At 49.7% G+C, this 13,017-nt stretch overlaps 1 protein-coding gene across 1 annotated transcript in view; it reads left to right on the forward strand.

Annotated features, from left to right (window-relative positions):
* Nucleotides 1-13,017, forward strand: part of SIPA1L3 (signal induced proliferation associated 1 like 3) — a 132,494-nt gene that overhangs the window by 18,350 nt on the left and 101,127 nt on the right. Inside the window, exons 3-6 of the mRNA XM_007955499.2 lie at nucleotides 2,328-2,516; nucleotides 3,553-3,727; nucleotides 8,133-8,236; nucleotides 11,405-11,562. Of these exons, the coding sequence (XP_007953690.1) occupies nucleotides 2,328-2,516; nucleotides 3,553-3,727; nucleotides 8,133-8,236; nucleotides 11,405-11,562 (626 nt within the window). The remainder of the gene's footprint in view (nucleotides 1-2,327; nucleotides 2,517-3,552; nucleotides 3,728-8,132; nucleotides 8,237-11,404; nucleotides 11,563-13,017) is intronic.

Here is a 13,017-nt window from a genome sequence, read left to right on the forward strand (position 1 = left end):
TTGAACCACCAGCCTTCTGGTGAGCAGTCAAGTGCCTTAGGCACTATGCTACCAGAGCTCCTGGAATACAGTGTGGTCTTCGTAAATGTGGCATATTATGAAACTATATCACTTAGAAGTGACTTTACCTGCAAAGTAACAGAAGAGTAGCTGCAGAATGACTTTAGCTCCTGACTAACCTAAGCCAAAACAAAGAGGGTTTATTTGAATTATCGGCTAATTAGAAAGCTAGAGATGAAAGTGCAGGGATCAGCCTCTCTGTGATTTTCTTGTCTTTTCCTTCATGATCACAAAATAGCACAGGCAGCTCCAGGCTTGTCATCCTCGCATGTGGCCCAGCAAGAGGAACGGAGGTGGAAAATCTTCTCAACAAAATCCCCCATACTCCACGGGGCACTGGCTACAGGAAGAACTGGGAAAGCAGCGTCCTGGGAAGGGGACAAGGTGCTCATAACTGACTCTGACTAGAGGTTCTTAACCCTGGCTGCTCAGCAGGATCACTTGAGAGGGATGAAAAATGTGCATGGATATAGGTATTTGTATGGGCTATAAAAAAACCCATATACCTGATAGAGCTAACAGGACAAAGTTAGGATAACTTCTTAGCCACAACCAATCACCTTGAGGGAGTGAGTCACTGGGCCTGTGGGTTTGCAATCATGGTCACAGGGGACATCAAGCTCAATTGGCACAACCTCATACACAAAAACTTTGTTCTACATCCTACTTTGGTGAGTAGCAACTGGGGTCTTAAAACCTTGCAAGTGGCCATCTAGATGCAACAATGGGTCTCTCTTCATCTGGAGCAAAGAAGAGTGAAGAAGATCAAAGACGTATGTAAACAATTAGTCCCAGGGAGTAATGGACCAGGGACCTCAGCCTGCACGATGCTGAGACCAGAAGAACGAGATGGTGCCTGGCTACCCATGTCAGCCACTGAGACAAGGATCGAAATTGGAGATCCTGAGTAGAGCAGGGGGGAAAATGTGGAACAAAATTCAAAAACATAAAAAAAGACCAGGATTACTGGCCAGATAGAGACTAGCGAACCCCCAAGACTCTGGCCCCGAGTCACCCTTGAGGCCTGGAATTGGACTTGCTCCTGTGGCTCAGCTGTCAGCCAAACAGTAGACTGGCCGATAAGCTGAACACCTAGACCAGGGAGAACAGTCGACCACGGGAGACCAGAAGGCAGCATGTGCCCACTTGCACGAGCTGGGCAGGCAGGAATGCATAGGGAGGGGGATACAGGGAAGGGGCAAGCACAGGGAGGCGATGAGAGGAGAGCTGTTACGCTGTGGGGATCGTAATCTGTCATGGAACAAAATGTGTATGACCTACTGAATGGAAGATGAATCTGCTTTATAAAATTGCACCCAAATCACAATAAAAGATTTTTTTGTTTTTAAAAATGTGTGTGTGTGTGTGTGTGTATTCATGTCTGGGCCTCTCCCCAGATGTACTGAATTAGAATCACTAGTGTGATTTTATCTTGAAAGCAAGTTGAAAACTAGTGCCATAGTTCAAGATTCAGGATGACCAATGTCCAGGGCGGGAGCTCTGGTGGCGTAGTGGCTAAGGCACTTGACTGCTAACCAGAGGGCTGGCGGTCCAAACCCACCAGCCACTCCTCGAAAGGAAGATGGGGCAATCTACTTCCGTAGTGATACTGCCTCGGAAACCCAAGGAGGGGTCGCTATGAATCGGGTCTGACTCGATGGCACATAACAACAACAACAGTGTCCAGGGCAGGCCAGGGTTTTACGTAAGAGCTTATGATAATGTGTTTATGCTGTGCCGTGCCATAGTGTGATACAATATAAGATATGATATGATATATAATTGTAATAATAATAACGGGAACTCTCATCTGAGCTCTCCATTTTCTCATGGTACCTGTTTTATTCATCACACTTCTTACTACCTGACATAATCCATCCTTCCCTCCAGAATGTCAGCTCTGTGAGTGCAGGGATCTTTTATCTTATTCACTGTACCTAGAGCAGGCTGACACACAGAGGGAACAAAGGCCAGGTATGTGGTATCTGTTGCATCATTTAGTCCTTCCACCATCCCTTGAGGGATAGATGTTACCACTGTTTCCACTTCACAAAACAGGAAACTGAGGCTCAGAAGTATGAAGTCACTTGGTCAGACTGCCAGGAGGTGGCAGGTTCAAGTCCTGGCACAGACCCATGCTTTCTGAGCCTGGAGCCCAAGCTTCTAACCATCATGCCCATTGCTCTGAAAATGGGGCACCTTTCATGTGCTCTGACCCTTCCTGGGGCCCAGGAGCCCCCTAACCTTCCCTTCTCTCTTTTGAGCAGCTCATTACCCTGCGGGGCTCCATCCTGGAGGACGCCACACCCACAGCCATGAAGCATGGGACAGGGCGTGGCCTACCATTGAAGGACGCCCTAGAGTATGTCATCCCAGAGCTCAACATCCACTGCCTGCGACTGGCTCTCAGCACCCCCAAGGTGACGGAGCAGCTGCTGAAGCTCGACGAGCAAGGGGTGAGCCGGGCCTTGGGGTTGGGGGCCGCTGGGGCCGCAGCCTACAACCCCTTTCCTGTGCCTCTTTCTCTTGGTCCCATTCTTTCTTGCTTTTCAGTTTGGGTTTGTTTGTTTGTTGGCAAGAAATAGAAACCTCCTTAAGCTAGTTTGAGCCAATGGAAGGCTTACCCCATTCTAGAGGCACTGAGAGCAAGAATGAAACTGGGTATCAGGAGAGAAACAACCTGGGGATTCCCCCTTTTCTGTCCTTCATTTCTGCTTCCTTCTTCCCTCTCTACGAATTGGCTCCTTCTGCTTCTCTGACCCCGTGACAGACCATAGCCCCTCCCACAGCTCCTAGAGTTGCTGGGATCTGTCATAATGTGGAAGGAGCTCTGGTGGTGTAGTGGTTAAGGCATTTAGCTGCTAACCAAAAGGTCATTGGTTTAAACCAACCAGCCATTCCACAGAAGAAAGATAAGACAGTTTGCCTCTGTAAAGATTTACAGCCTTCAAAACCCAATGGGGGTCAGCACGAGTCAGAATCAACTCAGTGGCAGTGAGTTTGGTCTGGTTTGGCCATAGTGGATCCCAGCTAGCTGACTCTCCTTGGGGGAGTTTTTGATTGGCCTGTGCTTAAATCAGGTTTCTGCTGTGGTCCAGTTACCTATGACCATGGGAATCAGTGATATACAAAATAAGTGTGGCTACAGGGGTCTGCTTCCCCAAAAAATGTTGCCATGAGCCCTGAGCCTTTAGAATTTTCTTTTGCAGAATCTCATCCAGTCCCAGTCCAGCTGCTATGGCACCTGGCTGATGAAGGCCCAGCCATCCTCCATGCAGGGAACAGGGCAGGCACGCAGGTACCCTGTTTGACTCTCTGCAATGGGAAGGAAGGAAGGGAACAACCAGGACAGGCCCAGCATCTTTTTTTCTTCCTTTCTGGCTGTGGGACCCCAGCAGCTTCTGGGGCTCAGCACTCAGAAAGCCCCATCTGTTCAGTTCCCTGTTGCATCTCTGCCTACCTGTCTTCATAAAGCCACTTTTGCTTCAACAGCTCTGCCGGAAACACAAGGTGGGCATCCTCTACTGCAAGGCAGGCCAGAGCTCCGAGGAGGAGATGTACAACAACGAGGAGGCAGGCCCAGCCTTCGAGGAGTTCCTTGCCCTCATTGGTGAGAAAGTCTGCCTAAAGGGCTTCACCAAGTACGCTGCCCAGCTGGATGTCAAAAGTAAGTGGCAATGGCAGCCTCCTCGGACACCAGTTAGATCATAGTGAGCCACCACTGCACGCATGATGGGCAAAAGTTCAAAGGCCTGGGAAGACTGAGGTGAGGATCCAGGGCAGTGGTGCTTTCAGACACTGCTGGTGAGAAGGCAGACCACTGTGGAGAGCAGTAAGGCATGCTGTAGTCAAGTCTGCGGATGCACCTACGCTGTGACTCACCACTTGAGCTCCCTGACATACACTCTGAGGACTCCTAGCCCCCTGGAGCACACCCAGTGCTCACTGCCAGAACCGTAGCCTGTCACCGTGCAGAGTGCTGTAGAGCAGTGACAGTGACAGACCAGGGCTACATCCACAGCCCAGATGAGGGTCACACACTGAGCACAGAGCACACGTCTCAGGAGAGTCCACGCTGGCTGAGGCCACTTCTATAAGCATCTTTACAAAGCAAACCCAAACAGTAGATTGTTTGGGAATTTGTTTGTATATAAAACTAGGAAAATCAGGAGTAATAGACACAATGATTAATGGTTCCGTGTCAGAGAAGCAGGGGAGATGCACCTGGACAGTGATACTCACATTAGACAGTTGGTGGTGGTCTATTTCTTGAGGTCAGTAATCGGTACAGAGGTATCTGTTACAGGACTCCGTACACATATAGGATGCGTAGGATTGAGATGTTTCCTAATGAGTAGCATTTGTGAGGGGTGGGTAGGTGATGTGCCGAACCACTGTCATGGCCACCTGGGAGGGCCAACTGCCTATTCCCCTTGGAAGGCGGGCTGTCATTGGGTTGGTTGCTCAGGCTGGGAGTCAGGAAGCCCCAAGATGGAGCTCAAGCACGTGCCCTTCACTTTTGTCTTCAAGCCTCAGTTTCCCCATCTGGAAAATGGAGGCTCAAATGAGGAGACTAAGCTTAGAGAGATGAGGAAAGTGTTAAGCAGGGTGCCTGCGGCCGTTGTTGTCATCCCCTTCACCTCCTTCAGTGGAGGAGGCTGTAGGAGAAATAACCGTGTCATTGTACCAGTTGCTGGTTTTGTGACCTTGGACAGGTGGCTTTGCCTCTCCCGGCCTCAGCTTCCTCTTCTGAAATGTGAAGGTGATCATTTGCTTACCTCAGGGAGGATGGTGAATGTTCATGCTGTTAACACAGCCTTTGCTCTGCTGGTGCTGGATCTGCTGGGCTCCCCAGGGCTTGGAGAGGCTGAGTGTTCCCCGCGGTAGACTAGTGAGACAGGTGCCGCGGCTGAGCCGAGGCCCTCAGCAACTGCAATGTTGTTGTTGCTGTTGACAGTGGTATTTAAGGATTAAGCTAAAGGAATAGTGCTGGTCTAACAGAGACTGGTGGAACCCACAAGACTGTGGCCCCTAGTCACCCTTCGGGCCTGGGATTGAATTCACTCCCATGGCTTCTAGCCTTGTAGAGGTGAATATTTACACCTTGTAGGTACACTCCTGAGATCAGTCAGCCTTGGGAGATCAGAAGGGTACTGTGTGTACAGGGGCACAGCTCAGAGGGTAGGAATGCAGAGGAAAGAAGGACACAGGGAGAAGATAACACAGGCAGGAAGTGGCGAGATTTGTTACATTATGGGGATTGCAATCAGTGTCATGAAACAAAATATACAGAAACTGTTGAATGGAAAATGAACTTGTTCTGTTAATTTTCACCCAAATCACAATTTCAAAAAATTAAAAAGAAGCTAAAGGAGTAAGAGAATTCTGACTCACAGCAACTCCCATTGAGTTTCTCGGGCAGTATATCTCTGCGGAAGTAGATTGCCCCATGTTCCTTCTGCGGAGCGGCTGGTGGGTTTGAACTGCCGACCTTCTGGTTAGCAGTCAAATACCTTAGGCACTGCACTACCAGAGCTCCTTTTTGTTTGGTTTGAGTTTTTCTTAAGCGAATGTCTGCTCCTGAAGCTCAGCTTCCTCCTCCCCAAAATGAACGTACTGTTGTTGCCCCTCTCCCTGGGTGGTTATAAGGATTCAGCGCCCAGCAGGGGTGCCTAACGCAGAGTTAGCCCTCAGGGAAACGTCATCTGCTGCTGCTGTAGCTTCTCAGGACCCCAGGGAGCATTGTGCTCCTGGCTGTCTCCCCAGCCGGCAGGCAGGGATACCCCCGGCTTGAGTAGCCACCTGGATGTCAGCTGGTTCCAGGCCTAGCTCTGCCATTGGCTGGCCAGGGCCTCAATGTCCCCATCTATCACAGCTTCTCCCCTACGACATAAACCCCACAAGGACAGGGGCTTCTCTGTCTGCTTATCTCTGTTTCCCTGGCACCTACAACAGTTAAATAAAGCTGGAGACCATGAATGCCCAGAAGGACCAAGGAATGGGCTCCCAGGGCTGGTGAGTTACCCTGGTGTTACATGCTGCGGGTTCTTGCATTAGGAGAGGCCTCCTGCCTTCTTCCAGGCTTCTGTGCTAAAGTGGCATGGGGCGTTCCCAGGCTGTGCCCACAGAGCTCACCAGCCTTGGGCCACAGATGATTGATTACAGTTATGTTATGTGTGAGGAAGGAGCAGGTCAAAATGATATGGGCACATATGGGAAACTTGACTTCGTGTGAGCCCAGGAAGACTCCTTGAGAGTGTGACATTTGACCTGGGAGGGATGAGTTGGAGTAAAATAGCAAAGAGAGGAAGCAGGAGAAGCATTCCAGGCAAAGGGGATGGCACATGCAAAGGCTTTGGAGTCCAAAGGCTGTTGTCCAGGGCCTTGATGTGGGAGGTGAGCTTAGGGAAGCAGGCAGAGGCCCTCTGTGCAGGGCTTTTAGGGCTAAGGGTTAAAGATGGGTATTTGGCTGCTAACCAGAAGGTCAGTGGTTCAAACCCACCAGCTGCTCCACAGGAGGAAGATGAGGCAATCTACTTTCATACAGATTTACATACAGCATTGGAAACTCCATGGGGGTCGCTATGGGTCGGAATCGACTTGATGGCAGTGGGTTGGGTTGGGTTTTGGGTCTGTTCCCTATGAAGAATAGAAGCCCTTCAGAAGCAGATTGAATGATGTTAAGAAAACAGACTCTGAGCACAGTGGCCTGGGTTCCATTTCAGGTACAGCCACTCATAGCGGTATGAACTTGGGCAGGTCACGCCATCTCTGTGCCTCAGTTTCCCCCGTGAAACTTGGGGCTGTGCCTCTCCTTGGTCCTGATGCTCCCTCTCTTCTGAGTTCACCACGGTCCTGACTTGCATGGTGACCATTCCCTTGCTCTTCTTCATAGTTTTGCCTCTATGTTTTGTTGCATCGATGAGCAGTATATTTGCTTTGCCTGCTTTTGCACGTAATGAGAACAGAATCAGCCCGTGTGCTTCTGTGTCTGGCGTTTCTCCCTCAGCATTGTGTTTGTGGGATTCACCTACATCGTAGCTATCACTCATTCCTCTTTGTGGCTGTGTATTTTTCCACAGTAGAAATATATCACAGTTTATTATTTATCCATTGTTTTGGTTGGCATTTGAAGATTCATGTACCCATATCCCAGGGCACCTGTACACAATTTCACTAGACTGCGATCCTAGGAGAGGGAGTGCTAGGTCATTGATTGAGCCTGTCATGAGGTTTAATAAACCAAAACCCACTGCCATCGAGGTGATTCCAACAAACAGCGCCCCCTACTAGACAGAGTAGAACTTCCCCATAGGGTTTCCAAGGCTATAAATCTTTACGTAAGCAAAGCCCAAACCAAACCCATTACCATCAGGTCAGTTAACAACTCACAGCACCCCTAGCGGACAGAGTAGAACTGCCCCATAGAATCTCCAAGACTATAAATCTTTACAAAAGCTTGGCTGCCTCATCTCTCTCCCACAGAGCTGGTGAGTTTGAACCATCAACCTTTTGGTTAGCAGCTGAATGTTTTAACCATTATACCACACCAGGGCTCCTTCATCAATTTAGTACCAAACCAAAAACCAAACTCACTGCCATCAAGTTGATTCCTCCTCATTTCACCCCCACTGGGTTTCCAAGGCTATAAATCTTTACAAAAGCAAGACTGCCTCATCTTTCTTCCATGGAGCAGCTGGTGGGTTTGAACCATTGACCTTTTGGTTAAGCAGCCAAATGCCTTAACCACTACACCACCAGAGCTCCTTTCTCAGGTTTAATAAGATACTGCTAAAGTCTTCCTGAGTAGTTACTCCAGTTCACACATCACACCAGCCATATTAAAGAGTTTCAGTTGCTCCACATCCTCACCAGCCCTTGATGCTGTCAGACTCTCTAACTTTTATCAGTCTGGTGGGTATGTAATGTAAGGCTTCCTTTTTATCTAAGTTAATTTTTAAAAGTGGTCTTAAGTAAAAACCTCAAGTTAAAAATTAGCACAGATGGTATGTGGGATATGGCAGAAACCCAAAGGTTTGGAAATGTGGCGCTAACTGGTGTTTCTGTTTCAGCTGACTCCACAGGAACCCACTCCCTCTACACGACGTACCAGGACTATGAGATCATGTTCCACGTCTCCACCCTGCTTCCATACACCCCCAACAACAGGCAGCAGGTCAGTAGGGCCCAGACTGGGGAGCCGGAATGATCTCCAGTTGATGCCCAGTTGAGCCCAAAGCCCTCTCCCTCCTGTGATTTTTGGGTGGTACCTCCCAGCCTTGGCTCTCCCAGTACGTCCTGTGGACCAGATGGAGGCCCTTGGCCTTGGGGGGCCCTTTGGCACAGAGTCATTTCACCTGGGGTTTAGAGACTAGGCCAGGTGAGGTTTGATGTCTGTTTGGTGCCAGTTTTTCTTGCCATTCCTTGGCCACCCCACTTGCTTCTAGCCTCCTCAGGGATCCAGTGAGAAAGGGGAATGGATCAGTCAACATTATTTTGGCTGCAAATGAAAGAAACTCAAAGTAGCAAAGCAAAAAATGAGATTTATTGGGTTCTATGAGTCTGTGCCTAAGATGTTTGACTGCTAACCAGAAGAAGGTTGGCAGTTCAAATCCACCAGCCATTCCACAGGAGGAAGACTGGGTGATCTACTTCGGTTAAGATTTACCACCTCAGAAACCCAGCGGGGGTCTTTATGAGTCGGAATCGACTCGATGGCAGTGGGTTTTTTATGAGTCTGAAGTGCTGGCAGAGGGTTGGCTTTAGGTGTGGCTGCTTCCAGGGCCTCAGGTCTTCTTCCTTGTGGTGGCTTCATTCAGAGGTCTACCCAAGTAGGGGCAGAGATACCCCTGAGCAGCCTAGACTCACATCCCAGCAGCTTCGCCAGCCCAGGAGGAAGACAACTGTGCCTTCCCAATTCCAGAAGCCATCCCAGGGCTGAATCCTATTGGATCCTTTATATGCCAGTTTCCAAGCCAGTCCGGGGGCCCGGATGGGCACATGGTCACCCCTGTGCAATGACTGACCTTAAACCCTAGGCAGAGATCAAAGAGGTGGTGTCCCAAAGGAGAACCGGAGTACGGCCACCAGGAAAGAGGGAGTGAGTCCTGGACAGAGCAGCACACACCCACTGCCGAGAGGCTGCGAGGCCCCCAGTTCCTCTCCCAGGACCCCACGCAGGCTGGGCCCAGGGCCCTTCTTCATTTCTACCAGCAACCTCACAGTTTGTTGGCCATTCAAGAAGTGTATGCTTTCTCCGTCTGGTACAGGTTGTAGATTTTGTAGGTAAAAACAGTCAAATATCAGCAATTTCCTAAGGTTAACCTAATAGCATGCTGTTAAGAGCATGAGTCTAAGTTGGACCTGAGTTTGAGTTCTTTGCTGCTTCGTAGCTGTGTGATCTCCCGGAAGTGATTTCACCTCTCTGAGCCTCGGATCCCTCCTCTATCAAACGGACAGAAAGTATCACCCATGTCTTAGGGTCATTGAGAAGGGTCTGTGCTCTCCGGTATGAAACCAGAGCATAAAGTAGGTGCCCAGAGAGTAGCACCTCTTCCTGGGTATTTGGAAGGGTGGTGGAGAAAAGCATGGGTTTTGGAGTCAAGCAGAGTGGATTAAAATCCTGGTTCTTTCCCTCCGTGACTGTGTAACCTGGGGTAAGGCACTTAATCTCGCTGAGCCTAAATTTTCTCATTTGTTAAAGGGAGAAAGATGAGTTACTGCCTCCTTGGGTTGTTGTGAAGTTAAAATGAGATCATGAGTGTAAGATGTGGATGTAAAATGCCTGGTACAGAGTCTGCCTCAGTAAATGGGTACTTAATCTAGAATTTTCATTTAATTCGGTGTAAAATTCAGTTAAAGAGCTAGCAACTGGTAGTCTGAGTTTTGCTGATGAATGTTGCAAAAAGGGCAGGGAGGAGGCCACATGTTCTGACCTCCTCTAATCCCACAGGAGGAAGACAGGATTACCAGCAGTAACCCAAGGCCTATTCCTACAAGGCCAGACATGCTGCCTCTCTCCAGCCCTTTCTCCAACCATTCCTCCCAAAGCACCACCACCTCTCTCCTGGGTTCGATAATTTGCTGCAGTGGCCATACAGAACTCACAGATTATGGAGTTTATTAGGGAAGCACCACAGGCTACAATTCAAGCTCAGGAAAAAACACTCAGTCTCTCTCCCAGCCCACCGTCCCTCAGCCAACAGTCTCTCACAGTCTCTTTCCCAGCAGTGCTGGTCCCTCAGTGTCTCACTCAGCAATGCGTGTCTCTTGTGTCTCTTTCCCAGCAGTATGTGTCTCTTTCAGGGGCACGTGTCTCTTTCAGCAGCATGTCTTCCTCAACCAGCAGTCAGAGAGAGAGCTCTGCCTCTAGGAGGCCTCCTTTTGAGCCTGGCAGAGTAGCCAAACTAGCCAATTATAGCATCAGAACTCTAAACACCTGCGAGAGAGTGGGCGCCTCCCAGAACATTGTTTTGTGCCACGCCCAACAGAAATACTCAGGTGGACACCTTCAGCAATCAGGAGCTCCTCAGATGCTCATAGCAAATCCCACCTTGGAGTTTACAAAGACTTATGGGTAGAAAAGCCACACAAAGTAATTTACTACACTGCAAATGTGTTCAGATTTTACACACAGCCACCTCATCTCATGCTCCTTGTGTGGATTCTAAAATGGTTCTGTGAAGACTACACTTGTGTAATTTCAGAAAATCAGCAAAAACACCATGATTCTATCACCTGTGGAAATACCTGTGCTCCTCAGAGCCTGACAAGGAGAGCAGAAGGATGATGGGCAGGGGGAGGGAGGCAGCTGCCCCAGCAGCTCAAGGCGCCCAGGGCAGGAATGGGTCCTGCTGGCGGTCTCTCATCTGACTGCTGTTATTCACGTTCTTGGCTTTGAGCAAGTTGAAGGCCACAAGCCCATGCTGTCCTTCAGTAAATATTTATAGGGCACTTCCTGTGTACCAGTCACCGTATCACTGAAGATAGGAGTGTGTGGTGACCAGAAAGACAAAACTGCTGTTCTCATGGAGCAGACTTTCATGAGGAGAGACAGACAAGAAACAAACGGTAGAGGAAAGCCGTTATGTGCTTGTATGTGTTGGTATGTGCTCAGTTTGTGAGAAAAGAGGGCAGTGGCCACTGGGTGGACAGCCAGCATCAGCCACCAATGGAAGTAACCATTAACATGGGAGAATATTTTTAACAACACTTTCTCAGTGAGCAGAGCTACCCTTTTTGGCTCTTCAGTGAATGTACAGTGTCCTCTCCCGTGTCCTTCACTCCTCTCCAGCCAGCCCTTGACCCCTTCCTCTAACTCTGTCTCTGTTGTCCCTTCACCCAGCTACTGCGGAAGAGGCACATAGGGAATGACATTGTGACGATCATCTTCCAGGAGCCTGGAGCGCTGCCCTTCACCCCAAAAAACATTCGCTCACACTTCCAGCACGTCTTCATCATCGTCCGCGTACACAACCCCTGCACTGATAACGTCTGCTACAGGTAAGAGCTGCACAGGTTATCCCAGTGGGATGAGCAGGGACCGCCTCCGACCCCACCCCACGCACGCACGCTGGAGAGCTCCACAGAGCAGGAGGGGGCAGCAGGCCAGGCAGGCAGCTTCCCGTTTCTGGTTTGCGGTCAGTAGGGGATCTCTGTCTCCATGTGCCCACCTGCCTAAGAGAGGGCTCCTCAGCCAGAAAGGGGCATGCCTCCCAAATTTTGCCATGGGAATGATCAGGGATTTGTGTTTGCCTGGAATCTTTGGCTTGCAAGTGACAGAAAGCCCACCTCCAGCTGGCTTATGACAAACAGGCAATTGTATCTATTGGCTCACTAAAGTGACAAGTCCTGGCCCAGGGGGATCTGCTCAGCTTTCCTGTATGCGGCTTCAGTTTCTGGAGCTCTGAGCTTAACGTGCTGCCAGCTGCGAGCCCCGGGGAGACAGCGTTCCTTTGCTGAGAGCTGCACCAGAAGCCCCAGAATTGAGGCTCATTGACCTGAAAGGAGGCAGACACATGGCCTAGGAGCCATAGGGTAATGTCCCAAGGAGGCCAGAAGACAGAGGGTGGAGGCAGGACAGGCAGAACCCACGGGTGGGCCCCTTCAACAAGTAGCATTGAGGGGTTTAGTTCCCAAACTGACCCGTCTGTATCCTTCCCAAGCAGCTGTTCTCACCAGAGGAGTGGGTGGCCCCCAAAGGACAAATGGAAAGCTCTCTGGGTGTGGGGTGGGAGGATCAAGCTGTGGTCCTTGGAAACCATCCTGTCAATAACACAGGCCCCGGCCAAAGCCAGCACTTGCCCCAGAGCAGCACGTCAGACTCTGAGGCATGGGCTTGGTGTGTGATTTTCTGTGTCTCTGAAAATGGCTTAAAATGTAAAAGGGTATGCAGACAAAAATCTCCCTCCCACCCATGACCCCAGCCATCCAGTTGCCCTCACAGAGGCCACCACTGTTAGGAGTCTTCTACATATGCCAGTGTTTCTTTGTTTTTGTTGTTTTTATTGTGATTTAGGTGAAAGTTTACAGAGCAAATTCACTTTCCATACACCATTTCACATACACTTTGTCTCATGACATTGACTACAATTTACCCCAATGCAACAGCTCCCCTCTCACTTCCTCCCTATAGTTACCTCTTCCCTGTGTCCATCTCTCCATGCACTCCTGCCCCCTGAGCTGTGTCCCTATACATAAACAGCCCTTCTTTCTCCCATGATTGTTCTCTCCAAGGATTATATCTACCTTGGGTAAATGTTCAACTCATATGCCTGTCTTTTGCTTGGCTGGAAGCCACATATTGGTTCAATTCTAGACCTGAAGGGCAGCTAGGGGCCATAGTCTCAGTGGCTCTATCAGACCAGCAAACCTGGTCCCCTTCCCTCCCAACCCCCACCCCAAATGATTTTGAGTTTTGTTCCACATTGTTCTCCCTCTCTATCCAGGATCTCCTAC

Source organism: Orycteropus afer, unplaced genomic scaffold (genome assembly GCF_000298275.1).
Source record: "Orycteropus afer afer isolate SDZICR_OR568_19922 unplaced genomic scaffold, OryAfe1.0 scaffold00507, whole genome shotgun sequence".
Lineage (NCBI taxonomy): Eukaryota > Metazoa > Chordata > Mammalia > Tubulidentata > Orycteropodidae > Orycteropus > Orycteropus afer.